The sequence below is a fragment of the Callospermophilus lateralis genome, chromosome 3 (assembly GCF_048772815.1).
Source record: "Callospermophilus lateralis isolate mCalLat2 chromosome 3, mCalLat2.hap1, whole genome shotgun sequence".
NCBI classification, from domain to species: Eukaryota; Metazoa; Chordata; class Mammalia; order Rodentia; family Sciuridae; genus Callospermophilus; species Callospermophilus lateralis.
This window is the reverse complement of record NC_135307.1, coordinates 15,609,307-15,625,672: the sequence shown is the minus strand read 5'-3', so window position 1 is coordinate 15,625,672 and position 16,366 is coordinate 15,609,307. Positions and strand designations below refer to the sequence as shown.

The 16,366-nt window shown below is 47.6% G+C and overlaps 1 protein-coding gene across 2 annotated transcripts in view; it reads left to right on the top strand.

Moving 5' to 3' along the window:
- Tdp1 (tyrosyl-DNA phosphodiesterase 1) overlaps positions 1–15,925 on the top strand; it is a 73,985-nt gene extending 58,060 nt beyond the window's left edge. For both annotated transcript variants that reach the window (XM_076848029.2, XM_076848028.2), the window contains exons 15-16: positions 10,741–10,849; positions 15,670–15,925. In XM_076848029.2, coding sequence (XP_076704144.1) covers positions 10,741–10,849; positions 15,670–15,743 — 183 coding nt within the window. In that variant the 3' untranslated portion in view covers positions 15,744–15,925. The remainder of the gene's footprint in view (positions 1–10,740; positions 10,850–15,669) is intronic.
- Positions 15,926–16,366: the final 441 nt, after the last annotated feature.

Genomic DNA, 16,366 nt, shown 5'->3' with positions numbered 1-16,366 from the left:
GATACTAGTTTCGGGGGAAATGGTGAGCTCACAGTCCAGGATAACAGTTGAGTAACCTGAGGTGATTATAGTGACTGTGGCTTCAAACTCAGGCTGGAGTCAACTCCTAGCAGTTCCTTAAGAAACAAGAAAATTCCATGTCACTCTTGTTTTGCTTCTGTCAGCTTTTGAAAGTCCTAATCTGTTGTAACGGTTCTCACCTCCTCCCTGATCATGAAAATGGTGATATAGATATGTGTTGCCCTTGCACATCCTCTAGGCCCTTCTCAGCTGCTAATCTTTACCTAAGATATTCTTTCTCTGCACCTTAGAGAAGGGTAATAGAGGGGAAATGAGAATAATAATGAGAACCCCCAAACTGTCTTCATACTGGGCTCTTATTTCTGTACTTTTGGAATAAGAAAGTCCTGCAATAGCAGCTTCTAGGTAAAATAGAGAGTCTGCTATTTAAGAAGACCATCAGCCAAGAATATAACAAATGGGTTCTGCTTTTGTGCTCTGCCAACAGATTCAGAGCCTGATGCCAACCAGGGTGACCGTGTAAGTAACACACTAAGATGGTGACAGCTTCCCCCACCGTGTGCTGGCTGGTCTCAGCACACGCAGCCTGGAGCGGTGCTCTACCGCCAGCTGTCTCCCTAATCCTGGAGAGGACCTGCACACTGCACCGTCTGGTCCCCAGCCATTTTCCCATTTGATTGGGTTGTCTGTGTCATTTACTGAATCATGAATGACTGGGGCAAGGCGCAGAAGCAGTTTCTCCTCACCCATCCAGTTAGGTCATGGTCAGTAGGTAACCTGTCTGTGAGTGGTAAGACAACAGGTGTCCCAGGTGTGAGCCAAGTGCTCCTGTGACACAAGGGAGGCATCGAGCCTGAATGAGCAGACCCCAGAAACAAAGGTCTTATTCTTTCAGTTCTGTTTTACAAAAAACAACTTAAGCCCCCAAAAGGAGGGAAGAGATGCTAGAGGAAGTCATGGAGTCAGAGGAACTGTGAATAGCCAAGGCCTGGAGGGGGGCCAGCTGGCCTTGGGGACCTAGCAGTAGACCTGTCTGGCTGCTGCTGTCAGCATGACCCCACAGCATCTCAGAAACTGGCCGTTCTGCACTTCCAGTGACCTCGAAAGCCTAGGTCTTCCTTCCATGTCTCAGGGCTCTCCTGATGTGTCCCCCAATAGTGGGCTTGTTTCCAGACGAGGAAGATTAACAGCTAAGATGCCATCCTGGAAGGTAGGCTTCCAGGGCTTTCCCCTGAAGGTGAGCTGATGTTTCTCGTCAGTGTGTAAAAGGTGGTGTTGGGTTGAGATATAGGAGATGTCCTTAAGCTGTGTCACTCACTGGTGTCTGACACTTCTGGGAAAGTGGTAGGCCTCTGCGGGGCCTTCACAGAATAATATCTAAGGTGATGACTTTGGGGACAACCCAAAGGGCTGTGCCAAGGCTGTACAAGCCCTGGAACAGGACGCTTGCCCCGGGAGGGCGGGCATGCAGTGGACCTGCTCACTGGTTTCCCCTCAGAGCTGAACATTCCAGCAGCCTGGGGTTGATCCCCGTGACCCTAGCTCAGCTCTGCAAGTACCCTGTGCCTCCTCAGGATAGACTCCAGGGACAGAATGAGGAACAAGCTGGAGTCTTTATTCTTAGTAAACTCCAGGGTAATTTGAAGAATCAGAGGAGTTTTATGTTGTGTGTGAAAACCATGATGGGGGTGCTCAAAGTAAAGGGCTCTGAAGACAGGGAGCATGGAAACTGCCTGAAGGCCCAGGAAAGTCTTCTGTAAGAAGATGGCCCTTGAGAAATGAGTGCATGCTCAACCCACGTTAGGCAAAGAGGCTCTGTGAAGGAAGTGGCAGCACCTGTACCTGGAGCCGCCTGAGGAGGGGGCATGGGTGGTAGAGGTTGGAATCTCAATCTGAAGGAGACTGGCAACCAGGACTTAGGGGTTGGACTTTGTCCCACTTGGATGGTGGAAAACCATCAGCTACTCAGTCCAATCATTAATTCTTAAGTTACAGTGAGGATTATTCAGATATTACTTGAGGATATGGGCATTGCAGATACCATCAGAATTTTCTTAAGCCACATGAAATCTTCCACCTTTCACCCACTGCCCTTCTTGTATGGAAATCCTCCTTAACAGCTCTCACCGGTATCTGCTGAATCACCGAGGCTTGTCGCTCTCCCCGCTTCAGGCTGCTCGGTGCTCGGTCACCCCTGACCATCCCACAGCCTCTGTGTCCAGGGCATATCAACTTCTAGTTCAGGAACCTCCAGCTCACTTCCTAGGCACCTGCAAGCTGCTCTTCAGGCTGCTGCCAAAGGTGTCTGTCAACCACAAATCCAGTCCCTTTGTCCCCTGCTTCAGTTCTTGAGGCAAAGTCCAGGTTTCTGGCATGACCTTCGTTTCCCTTGGGACTCTGACATCTGGCTGCTCTGGCCTCAGCCCTCACCCCTCATTCCTGGCACTTGACATTCCCACCATGCAGGATTTGGGGTTCTCTGGGAGCCAGGCCTGGCCCTGACGCCAGCCCTGATCTTTATGAGGAACAGCACCTTACGCCCCGGCTTCCACCCGCTGCAGCTGTCTGCACTCCAGGCCTCACTCCTGCATCCCGTGCCCCACTGTGTCAGGGTCTTGATGTGCATCCCCTTGACCAGGTGGCAGCCTGCTTTCTCTTGGGAGTCTCTTAGCAAACAGTTCTTAGTTGACGTTCCTGGAGTTCCTGCTGCCCTGTTCTGAGCAACTTGAGCAGAAGAAATCTGCCAAAGAGTGTCTGTGGAAACTGTGAACAGTGGGTATCGTATGTAGTAAGGACTTCAACACAGCCACAAACTGCTGGGAGGAGAGCGCACTGCAGCCTCTGTCACCCCCTCCCCACCCAGCCCATTGCAGTGCAGCTGCCAGTCCCCATTGGTTAGATAAACGTCTTGAAGATTTCTGTATTGATCATAACCTTAAGATGTTCCCTGACAAGAATGCAATTTGTTGCAAAATAATGGGGATGCGTTGTTGTTTTTTGAAGCTTTCCCTCTTTGGTACTAGAAAGACGTCTTCCTCTTTTTTCCTCCCCCCTCCTTCTTCCCGGTACTTGGAATATAACCCAGTGCCTCGAACATGCTAGGCAAGCGCTCTACCATTGAGCTACACCCCAACCCTTTTTCTTTTATGTGGTGCTGAGGATCGAACCCAGTGCCTCACACATACTAGGCAAGTGCTTTACCACTGAGCCACAACTGCAGCCCGCAATCTTTTTTCTTTTAAAATAGGGTCTCACTAAGTTGCTGAGACTGGCCTGGAACTTGGCAACCCTCCTGCACCAGCCCCCCAAGTTGCTGGGATTACAGGTGTGCACCACCACACCCGGCTGGCACATGCCTTTTATGCTTTTAGTTACATGCTTCCAAAGAGACTTGGAGCTCTGCAGCCACCCTCCTGCCTGGGCCTCGTCTCTGGAGATCAGCCTCTCTTTGTGCCTCCCAAACAGAGCTCCATGTCCACACCACCCACATTTCTGAATTATCAGTACCCAGAGTGCTCTTTTGTCCTTCACCAGTTTGCCACCTCGATCACTGTGACCTGAGGCCAGTGTTGCAAATAGGAAAGACACAGTGTCAAACAGCAGAGGCAATCACCTTCAGGGACCCTGGCGATGCCCTACTTTCCTGCAGCTGTGATAAGGACCTATAACTCAGCAGCCAAGTGGCAATGCTCCTTATGACTGAAAAAACTCCGCATTTTTTCCTGCTTCTTTTAAATGAATGAATCCATAAAAACATCCTCTCAAGATTGACCTCACTTGCAGTTAGAGCATCAGTAGCTATCCCTTAAGACTCAGAGAATAATGTCAGGTACATTTGACCTTGTACGTCCAGCACTTAGAGATGCTTGGTTCACAGTAAGTTCCTAATTAGAGCTTGTCAATATAAGTCAAAGACCTAATTCTTCTGAGGTCTAATTTCAATTTATCAGTTCTATAGTGTTTTCTGAATTGACTCTGTACTTTAGAGGTGTATTTAATTTTTAAATTAGACTAATACTTTGGGCCTAAAAATCTCGATTATAGGAAAGATCCATTGATATCAAAGATCAGCAACAGAGTTCGAGACCCATAGGCGTCTGTGTGTGTGTTGGGAGGTGCCCGCATTCCTCCTAGAACACTGCTCCCTTTGGTGTATGTCAAGCATACGCTTTGTCAGGCCCTGGACCTGTGCCTGCCTCACACGCTGTGACTGGAGCTCCGTTCTTACAGCTGTAGCTCTGTAAGAACTGTGGCTTCCAGGGTCTCCAGGAGTCCACAGCTAGGAAGCATCATTTCACGTAAGGCTTCTTGGTAGCCTCCTATATTCCCCCCAGCTAACAAAACCAGCTTCTTCCCTATCCATTCTCTTGCCACATCCTGTCCCATCCACCTGTTGAGAATTCCTCCTGTTTCCTCACTACTACTGTCTGCTTCAGGGCCAAGTCTCTGTCCTCGGGTCCAGATCTGTTCCCAGATGCAGGTGGATTCCTTTGCCCTTCAATCTTGTGTGGCTCCCCTTGGCCCATAAGATGGTGTCCAGATTCCAGACATCATGGTCCACTGAAACAGCATGCTGCTTCTCCATCCCTGTCCCCCTTGCTCTCTGACATCAGTCTTGTAGGCATGGAACAGCACCCCTTAGTAACTGATCCTGGGCGCCCGCTCTTTGCCTCAGCTGGAGATGCTGAAATAACCTGGAAAGAAACAGAATACAGATGAACACGTGGAGAGGCCCCAAGAACCAAGCAAAGGACTCCCTGAGCATACAGTCCTAAGATTTAGGGAGCTCAGATCTCTAGGACCCAGAGTGACATAGGAGAAAGGACTTGGAAGTGAGGCAGGGCGGGGCCTGTTCTCAGCAGCACCATGGGACAGTACGATGGCTGCCTCAGGATCTTGTGAGAGTGAAGAGCTAGAGCCTTCGCAAGGTCAGAGAGGCCATGGTTGATGGTGGCAGTGGCAGTGGCAGTAGCAGAGGCCAGTGCTCTCTGGTTAAATGGGTCTCCATCTCACTTCCGCGATGCCCTTGACTGCTTCTCCTTCTCTGCCCCCCAGAGCCAGCGGGTGTGCCCTGCTCTGGGAGCTCGCCCCCGCCCTGGGCCAGGAGTGCCCACGGTGAGCGGGGCTGGCTCCTGCCGCTCAGGAGGGCATGGCCTGCCCTTCCTGTGACTAGCTTCCCTGCCAGTTGGTCCATCCTGAGTAGTGTGCTCCTTCTGGAACGTTCAGCTGGGTCACCGCCTTACCCAGGGAAGGCCTGAGGCCCTGCGCGGGGTGTTACCACCAGTTGCCCTGAGTAGCTGACAGGACAAACCGTCTGTGACTGCGGTCTGAGCAGGCCACTCGCTCTTCATGAGAGAGCAGTGGTCCCGGCAGCGACAAGCGCTTGCACCCCTCTGCTGAAGGGGGCGGCCACAGTCCCTCACATGTGACGTGTGTGCACCTCTCACCTGGCTGTTTATGACCGTGATCTCCACGGCCTTGTCAGTATCCCGGCCTGGGAGAGCGTTTTGTAAACTGCCATCTGATGCGGCTGTGGTAGCTCAATAGTGACAATTAGAGACAGCTTCACACTGCTTGACAACCAGACTGAAGGGAAAAGTGGTACCTTTTTTTTTTTTTCACATAATACCCTAGAATTTGGATCATAAATGGCATTCAGGAGGAAAGCATATCAGCTCCTGTCAGACGAGGATGGTTCAAACCCCCCTCTGAGGTCAGGCGCCACTGACAGAGGCCTGGGTCCAGGCCGCGCAGAATCAGCATTGCCCTGACCCAGTTGAAAACATCAAGCTAGGAGCCAAGAAGAGGGGAGTCGTTTTATTTTTTAAACCCGAGACTCCATGAACGTATTAAATAATCACTAAATTGGCATCAGCCTCTGGCCTCTGGTACCAGGATTTCCAGGGGATGGCTCATCCTAAAGCGCCCTGCGTGACGTGGACCCTTGGACTTCCAAGGGGTTCTTTCCTTGTCATGGTGCCTGGTGGTGGGTATGAGACCATCTCTTTGCTTAGTCAGAGGAACATAGGACCGAGCCTGAAAAGGACAGGGTTTCACATCTGGCCTTGCCACTGTTGCTGGCTGTGTGACCTTGATTGACTGTTCAACCTCTTTCCTTCTCTGAGAAATAGGACCATTTGCATTACTAATCACACCCTGAATATACATAGGATTCTGCTGGTTTATTTTCTGGAATACTTACCATGTGCTAGTCATTGTTCTAAATAATTTATACATCTTCACAGTAGCATTGTAAATCAGATGCTATTGTCTTCATTTAATAAACAAGGAAACCAAGGCCCAGAAAGGTTAAGTAACTTGCCTAGAGGCACACAGCAAATAACTGATCTTCAAAGTAAGAGATTGTAGTTTCCTGAGATCCAGAAAATGTCAAAGGTATGCCCTACCAGTGGGAACAACTGTGGAAAGGAGCAGGCTGTGGTGGTCTTTGGATTAGCAGGACTCAAAGCCTCCAGTAGCCCTTGGTCTCCTGGCCCCTTCCTCTTTTGCTTCACCCTCACAGTCCCTGATTTGGGGTTTTGGGTTTTGGGTTTGGTTTGGTTTTTCTTCCAGTCTCTTTCAGGTTTGTTCCTTTCTGCCTCCACCGTCCACTCTCATCCTGTCACCTGTGTAGCCGTCACCATCCTCTGTTTCCTGTTCACGTTGCAGTAACTTGCTGTCCCCTCTCTTGGATCCCTCGTGCAGTTGTCCTCCCTGACCCCGGTTGCAGGGCGCCTCTCGGGAGCCTTTGCCGTTCCTCTCCTGTTGCCGTGGAGGCCGCGCGCTTCCCAGGGCCCCGCGGCGCCTGTGTAGTGGATGATCAGCTCAAATGGAGGCACGGAGGCTGGCGGGGGAGGCTTGTCCAGTGCTGGGGCCACAGCTTTGGGTTCTGACGTCCTCCACTGATGGACTTGAGAGCCCCCAGCAGTCGGGCTGCGCCTTGCCAAGCAGCTCCCAGAGCCAGGTCTTCCCCAGCTTGGCTACCTGCCCATGCCGAGTCACTCCAGCCAGGGAGTGAGCCCGTGTGACAGGGCAGACCACAGATGTCTCCACTGCCGGTCATTCAAAACACTGTGCGGTCTGGCGCCCAGTGCCCTCCGTGTGACCTTCCCCCATACACACCCCACTCAGCACCCCAGAGGCTCGCTGTGCTCTGCCCTCGATCATGCTGCTCTGTCCCCAGGCTCCTTTGCCACCTGCCTCTCAGCAGCATGGCTGTCTTTCAAAGTGCAGCTAAAATATTCTTCTCTACGAAGCCTTCCCGTCTCCTGCCACTGAAGATAGGCCGTCCCTTTGGTGCCGGTGTCACCTGCGGCCTCACTTGCATCTTGACTTGGCATCTTCACCAGCGCTGCCTCCGCACTTTACCACAGTCCTCACCACGCAGAGCTCTCCCTCGAGCTCGCATTTGCTCCCTCACAGAAGCCCATAAAGCAGGCAGGGAAGGCTCTTCACTCCTGGGTCTGCAGCTCAGGATTTCTTGTGCACCTACTATGCCCCGGGATGTGCCTGGGCACTAGAGTTAGAAGCAGTAACACAGTGACCACCAGAAGCTTTTTTTTTTTTTTTTTTAAAGATATATATATAGAGAGAGAGAGTTTTTTTTTTTTTTAATATTTATTTTTTTTGGTTTTCAGCGGACACAACATCTTTGTATGTGGTGCTGAGGATCGAACCTGGGCCACACGCATGCCAGGCGAGTGTGATACTGCTTGAGCCACATCCCCAGCCCCCACCAGAAGCTTTGCTCTCTGGGTTTCACAAGAACAGTGCCCCACTGTCCCTCCCACCAGCCATCTGAGTTCCTAGAGCACGCCATGCTCTTGGTCACCTCTGGGCCCGGGAGGTGCTGTTCCCCCCTGAAACATGTTCCTTTCCACTCCCGCTTCCAAACCCTGCTCCTCTTTTAGGGTTTGACCACAGTGCCACCTTTATTAGGGAGGCTTTCACTGGCCACCCCCTCCCCCAAAATCTACAACAGCCATGCTGGTCTCTGAAGGTGCTCTCTGGCTGTTCTTGGTGGCACTTACCACGGTTGTAGGTATACTTTTCACAGATGTATTTGTCTAATGTCTCCTCCCAGCTGTGCAGTCGATGAGGCAAGAGATGGCGACTCCAGTACACGCCAGGGTCTGGCACATGCCTGACCCTGGGAGGCTTTGTCAGCCCCTTGACCTCTGTATCCTAGTCTGGAGGGATGCTGACAGGGTCTCCAAGGCAAGGTCCAAGCCAAGCCGAAAGGAACTTGAGTTTACAAATCAGGAACTGGCCATTCTAGTCACTGAAGTTCCAAGTTGCCCCTGGGACAAAAGATTCTGGTTCATATGGGGTCTTGTGCGACCCAGAGAAGGGGACTCTGGGGAGCACAGAGGAGCAGACCAAGAAGCACAGCTTTTGAGCTGTCTCATGGCACCCCAGGATCTTCTAGGGTGGGGATCTAGCATGATAATCAGCGTGGACGGGACTCTGCTCTCTGCCCTGCACATGTGCTCTCTATTCCTGTTTAAACTGGATGAGGTTAGAGTCGGCATCTATCCTGTTGGACCTATTTTTGTTAGGGTAAGCACATAAACCCACACAGGGGGTTGATGAAGCAGCAGTTACAAAATCACAAGAAATAGGTGTGATGACCTTAGGCTCTTGGGGCTCCTTCATCCTTCTATTTGTTGAATGAATGAACAAACTCCTGAATAAAAGCATCTGCCATTCACACAGCTCAGCAAGTGCCAAAGCAAAGGCTGAAACCCACATTGTCTGAAGCCGAGGACAGCGTGACGCTTTTTGTGTCCTCACTGTGTCTAGGACCAGTCTCCCCTTACTAAGTTACATGATCACAGGGACTGAGAACCTGGTCCTTATTCTTTTTATGGTGAGCGCTGTTGAGTATGTGGGTATTTAGGCTATGAAGGGCAATCTGTGTTTGGACGCTGGAAGGTGGGAATGAGAGACAGGCAAACTAGCGAGCAGAGTTCCAGGGTGATCCAGGAGGGCCCAGAAGATGCCCAGGTGGAGACTCATAGCCTCTGGGACAGGATTCCTCTGTTGCTCCTTTGCTAGCAAAGCAATAAACCTTTTTCCTTGTCCTCCTTATTGTATTGGCACTGGGGACAAGGACTGAGCTTCAGTAACAAATTTGGCACCCCAGATGGGACCCAAGAGCAGCCCCAGCTCCAACGTCCTTGGACAGGCCTGGCTCTCCAAGGAACCCTGTCCATGCTGAGGTTGCCAGGTGCTGGAGAACTCGCTGAGAGCCGACTGCTGGAGAGTTAGGAGATCAGGGAGTTTGCCTCCGGTTGAACCAGAGAAGCTGTTCCTGCAAGTACAGGGAGGGACTGAGGGACTGTCCCAGCAGCTGCCAAAGCTCTTTTTGCTTTGGGGAGCTCCCTCTTTCTCCCTGTGAATGATACAGTTTGCCCCATTGTGATCCACTTTGAGCAAAAGGAAACTGAACTCAGGAAGGTGGCAACACCCTTGGCCATCTGCATGATCCCTACCCTTTGTATGCCTTGTCCAGTCACCTGCCATCTGCCATTGTGGACCTCTGGACTGCTCTGGTACTGAATGCCCTTAGCTGTCACGCCACCTCCCCATCCAAGGTAGAAAACAAGGACTTTGGGCCACTTCCCCACTCTGCCCTCTTTCAGCAGGAAGCAGCTTGGAGGTGTTGTCGCCCATTTTCCCACAGAAATGGAATGTGGAAATTACAGTGGGGAACCTAACGGGTCCACTTTATGCTTTGAATATAGCCCTCGCTTCTCTGCCACTGCAACTGATTTTTAGAATAGACATGTTTCTATCTCTTCCTCTCTCTCTGCTCCTCCAAAGAAATGAAGGAATCCAGACTTCAGGGATAGCACCAGAAGATTTCACAAATGACTGTCTCCCAAATTCACAGGGGAATTACGACTCCAACAGAGAACACATGGAATGTAGCCTTTGAATCACCTCTTTAAAAGCCCCCTGTTTCTGCTGATGGGCAGAATCACAGCCTCTGGGACAGGAGTTCCCTGTGTTTCTCCTTTGCTAGCAGAGCAGTAAGCCTTCTTTTTTAAAAAAGCCCGTGTGTGGGGCCCAGAGGACAGCACTGATGTCTTAGTGAGAGAAGGAGAGGGTGTGCGCATATCAGCCTGCAGAGAACCTCCGCCTGACTCACACCTAAGACTGATACCTTGTTCCGCAGTTCTTGGAATAAACTTTCCATTGTGATAGGTCGTGAAGAATTTCCATTTTTCTATTCCTATCCTATTAACTTGAGCACTTCCATTATACATGAAAACAACTTTTACTTCTTCTTTCTCAGGACAGGCTGCCTGTTACTATAGCAATATTGAAAACATTTGAGGTATTTTTATACAATGAGTTCTAAAACTCCCTGCCAACTGTACATGGTGTTTAGTAGAAATGGGCTATAATATCCAAAATTGTTTCTCTTGTTTCTCTGTATCCTTTGTTAAACTCTTGCAAGCTTTTAATTTAATTCTTAAAATGTTAAATCTTATTTTCAGGGAAGAAAATAATTGGGAGGAGTTGTTAAATATATTTGCCTATCAAACATTGAAAATAGCTCTGAAGTCATTTGAATTTTGTTGTAAATGTCATAAAGATATGATTGTTTCTTGGGATCTTCCAGGTTCTTTATTTGTTTCAGTTTGGTTTTAGTTTTCTTGTTTTCTTTGGGGAAATGGCGTACAATCATAGATTCCCTCCATGTGTTTGCAGGGCCTGGACAGCTTCAAAGTGAAACAGAAATTCTTCTCTGGCAGCCGGGAGGCAACAGACCTTTTTCCAGTGCCCTATGATCTGCCCCCAGAACCATATGGAAGTAAAGGTGAGACAGCTGAGGGGAACTGTGGGCAGGTGTATCATAGTAGAAACAGAGCCAGGGAGACACCATTGGTCCCTCAATGAAACCTGGCTCGTGGAACCCTCTGGAAGCTTAGGTTTACAGAGGCCCCTTTACTGCCCTGTGATCATTGGAGCCACAGTTCTCAAACTGTTTGGCCTTAGAACCCCTTTGTATTCTCATGAGTTTTGAGATTCACAGAAATCATTTATTTATATGGGATTTTGTATCTATTTGTGTTTACTGTATTAGGAATTTAAACAGGAACCTACAAATATTTATTCATTAGTTTTAAAATAATAAACATATTTGTGTGATCATTTCCAAAATTAAAAGACAAAATCAGCAAGCAAAGTGGCATAGTTTAGTGGCTTTGCAGCCTCCTTGTGTTACAGCTAGAAGCCAGCTCCTCTTCCACAGCTGCTCTGGGCTGTTGTGCAGTCACGTCATCGGCCTCTGCACATTTGTGGGCTCATGACAGCAAGAACCACATGCTGGCTTCATGCATCATGAAGATAATTTCTTACTTCAGAACCTCCCACCCCTCAAAGGGAGGTCCCCAGGCCACACTTGAAAACTGCTACACCAGACTGTGACTTTCCTGAGGGCAGTGACCAAGTGTGTTTCACAATAGAAAGGCCAGGCTCAGAAGTCCTCAGACAGCCAGCAGGCTTGGTGCACCTTCTGTGCTGCCCTGGGTGGACCCAGCCTCACAGGCTGTCCGGCCACTTCTGTCAGTCCTGAAAACGTCTGTGCTTAACACAGTGTCCAACCCAGAGCTAGTAGCCAATAAACAGTAGTCACCTTTAGTATGTTCTTACTGTAATATCTAGTTCTGTTCCCGGCACATGGGAGAAGTGATTTGGTGTGACTCCCCACTTTCACTTGGGGAGCAGTGATTTTTTTTAATGTCTAAGGCTTGCCTGTGTCAGTCCCCTCCCCTTCTGGATTTCTCTGTTCTTCAGGTTCCTTTTCCGTAGTTTTTTTAACCCAAGGTCTCCTGAATAAACATAAGTAAGGTGACGGCTTGAAGGATTCTGACTTGGGCCTTGCTCCCCAACCCAGACCCTGTCTGGACTCCTCCACTTCCTTTAGTCCTGATCTCCAAAGTAAGAGGAAAGAATGTGGAAGCCATAGAAAGTCTTAAAAAAAACGCCCTCTCAAACCTTCCCCTCCAACAGAAAAAGCATTTCCCAGAACCCAGAAGCTGACCACAGGATGATAAATCTCTGATTTGCCCAGCAGGCAGAATGCTTTGCAATGTGCCACTGTCTTTTTTATTTCTTAGGCATTTTCTTTAAAGATACATACAATAGAAAGTGGAGCATTTTATTTTATGTCAGTGCTATTTTATCTCTTACACTGTGTTAGTAGCTTGTAGAATAATACCAGGAATTCAGACACCACCACTTCAAAAACAGCCTGCATTCAAGGAGCCATGTAGACTAAAGAACAGCATTTTACCAAGATGTAGGAAAGTGAGTGGTTAAGAACATTTCAAAAGCACTTCACTTTAAAAAGTGATTTTCAAACTATTATGACAATACAGGGTCTTGTTCAGGGCTTCTTAAAATCAAAACATGATTCAAAAAGCTTAGCAAAGACATCTACGGCTGCACAGTCCCGCCAGATATCTTGAAACCAAGAAAATGATCAAATGAAGTAAAGCAGAACCTAAGACCCAGCTACTGAGGTCCCTTGCTTTCTGCAGGAGCTTCTATTCATTTGTTCTCTCATGGGTGCATAGTGAGCACCTACTGTATGCCAACAGTCTGGGATGAATCAGTGAACCAGATAGGCATGAGGTCTCACCCTTATCATCTCCTGAAGTTATATGTAACTTCAAACCCATTTTGCCAATGGGACTTAGTATTTTATTGAGATGACTTCTTATGAAGCAAAATCACCAATTTTTTAAATTAATACAAATTGGTTCCATATGTCCTATGTGCTGTGACCCTGAGCCTGAGGAGAAAGTGAAACAGATCAGTCCCCCACCTCTCCTGAGCCCCATTCCATGGGCCACTGCTTTGTGTTCTTTCACCGATACTCGCATTATCGTATATGTTACTGATAAAGTAAAATGAGGACAGCCTATCTGAACCTAAACAATAAGTGCATGTCCCACTTAAGAAGTAACTGAACATACAAAGCTTCAAAGGTGGTAGTTACATTCTGTTTGTGAATAGGTTATTGTATTTTCATTATTTGTTTTTTATTTATTTATTTTTTTAATTTTATTTTGTACTTGGGATTGAACCCAGGCACTTTACCATGGAGCTCCATACCTAGCCCTTTTTATTTTTTGAGACAGGGTCTTGCTAAATTGCTAAGGCTAGTCTCAAACTTGTGATCTTCCTTCATGAGTCTCCCTAGTCCCCAGGATTATAGGCATGTGCCACCATGCCCAGCATTATTTGTTTTTAGAATATACCTGTCCTATATATATATGTGTGTGTGTATGTATGTGTATGAATATATTAAAATAATAAGTGTATATAATTTTTTCTTTTACTGTTGTAACGTTTTTAATGCATGATAGTTATACATAATAGTGGAATTCATTTCTTTCACATTTTTTTACAAAAATGCAGATATACAGAAAAGTTGCAAGAGTACATTTTGTCACATTTGCATTCTTTCTCATACTTTACATTTTTCTGATCCATTTGAGTGTTGCAGACATGATAGCCCTTTTTCCCTAAATACTTCAGTGTGTATTCCTAAAAATAAAGTCATTTTCTTACATGACCACTTTATATTTATCAAGATTGGAAAGGTCCGTGGCATCTAGCAGCTCTGAACAAATATCACATGCTCATGCATGAATCTGTATGTAATATTTGCATATTAGGTTACAAGCCCATTTGTTCTCTTAAGGAACAATTTGAAAGGATTACTTAAAAGGGGCTTTTTCTAAGCCAGTGATTGTTAGTACTGTTAGTGTAAAAGAGACGAGGGTCACAGCCACCCTCTCCCCATAGCCATGTGTCTAGCTTTCCCTCCAGGTTTTGAGGGGGACCTGTCAGTGAGTGTGGAAATCGTTGCCCACAGCCCACAGGGGCAGACACATTGAAAAACCAGAACTGCAAGAGATATGCCAGATGGTGATCTCTGGGTCCTTGCCTGGTCCTCACTGACTAATTGAGGGGGAAAGGAGTAAATACAGTGATCTTGACATCACTGGCTGGTTAGTAAATGTCTGCATCTGAGATCCTGTATTACTGTGAAGAATCTCTCCAATAGCTGCTCATCTAGCAAGAAACAGGGTGTGTGCTACCTTGGGAGCGAAGCAAAGTTGATACTACTCCACTGAGCAATATATAGAAGAGGGGTATAGAGTAGGAGTCCAGGCCCAGAAGATGCTGTTTGCAGTAGAGAGAGCCTAGGCTGGGGTAAAGTCGGTAAAGAGAGCCTAAGTCCATGGCCAAGTCGCTCAACCTTTAATGAAACAAATATGTGAAATGGAAAAGGCTGCCTTTCTCTAACAAGCTTGGTAAAGTTAACAAAAAAAGGGATTGGTTTCATGCTTTCAAACCATCTCAAGGCCAAAGATAAGCAATAATGTCTGATAATTTGTTGCCATCTTCAGAATTCTTGCCTGTGCATCCTGCTGGGTGCTGCTATGTGCACAATTGCTCTAAGATTATTCAACAGGAACAGCAAGGCTGCTGCAAGGAGAGGCTGGCAGAACCACTGTTTCCAGGCTGTTTCTGAGAAGGGAAAGGGTCCCCAGCAGGAGAGTTTGCAGAGCCAAGATGCTGCTTTAACGTGGCATCCTTAGACCTGCAGTGAGCTCTCCAGCCCTGAAAAGTTCTTCTGTTAGTAATACTTGTCGAGATAATGAGACGGGATTTATTTTTAATCCTTATGATGTATTTAGACCTTACCCATATTCTTATGGTTCTTTTGAATGGTTTAGCTCTCACAGGAACTATGTGTGGTAAAGATGATACTCTGAAGTGTTTTCAGTTTCTAAAATATCTGTTAAAAGGGAGAAAGAACAGTTCGCATTTATTGAGCACCTTCAACATGACTGAAACTTTACACATGCTCTGTTCACACTAATCCCTGGTGGTTGCTAATGTACTTGCCATTTCAGGGGAGAAACCTGAGGCCAAAACCCAGGTGCCTTCACTAAGGGCTGAGAGGGAGGGAGGTGGGATTTGAACCTGGGTCCGGGGTGTTCCTTCCAGTGTTCATACCCACATCTGTGGCTTTTTCTCACATTGGTCTGCAGTCAGTCTTTCAGAAGTCTTCATGTCTCATTGATTATTAACATTTAATAAGAAAGCAAAAGCATTTCACAGTCAGGACTCTGGTCCTCTGGGGCCTGCTGAGAGCAGCAGTGTGGCCTGGGCTGCGCCAGCTCTTGCTTCCTGCAGCACCCTAAGGAGGAGAGGGCAGCTGCCTGAGGCGGCCCCTGCTGTGTGCCAGACACCAGTCTTACTTGCTATCTGGAATCATCTCATTTGTCTTATGACAGCACCGTGGTGTGGGTACAGATAAAGGAAACTGGGGTTCAGACTGGCAAAGTAATTTGCTAGTGTGGCAAGGCGAGGTGGCAGGCCAGGATTCATCCTTGGGTGCTGCTCACCTCCCTTCCCATACTCAGCTGACCCTGTGCCTTAACATGAACCTTTACGAAAACCACTGTCTGAACGGGGTATCCTCCAGTTGATTCAAAGGCATTCTTCACAGTTTGGAGACCTGAGCACACAGTGATTTTACCCTACCAGGTGAGTGAGTTTTCTGTGATCCTGTTCAAATAAATATTCTATAATGTTTTGGTTTTTTTTTCCCAGATCGGCCATGGATTTGGAACATTCCTTATATCAAAGCACCAGATACACACGGGAACATGTGGGTGCCCTCCTGAGAATCTTAAAGCACTGTGAAATTGAGCATAAGATGTTGAGCCCCAAACCTTGGATATTCTTGTTCGTACTGAATGTTCGTTTCCCTTAAAATCTGAATTGCATCCCTGCAAAACTCATGAAGGTTGCTCTTGTGAACTTGGATGTTGGTTATACTTTTAATGTTTATTGTCAGCATTCTCACTTAAAAAAAAAAGTGTTATTTTCTTATTTCACTTTTATATGTTTTGGAAAGAAAGCTATTAAACTTCACATGTTAAAATATGTATGTATGCAGATATGAAATTACCCCCCTACTGAAGAGGACTTTCATTATGGCATCAGCTCTCAAAAGTTATGGCTTGACTGTGTTTTGTGATTCCACCCTCTCTCCATCTCCGAAGGTACCTTCAGCCAGCCTGACTTTCCAGAGAAAGCAAGCCGTCCATCACAGCCCCCTGTCTAGTCCAGATACCCACTCTGCAGCTCTCCGTGGGTTTCAGCCTTAGCTCCCTGCCGCAGTCCGGCTGGCTGGGCAAAATAACCGGGGGGTGACCAACAACTTGTGTAGATTGATACAGCAGGAGTGGGAGCCGTTTATTATAGGACCAGAGGGGTATTTATACAGTCCACACAGCTTATCTTA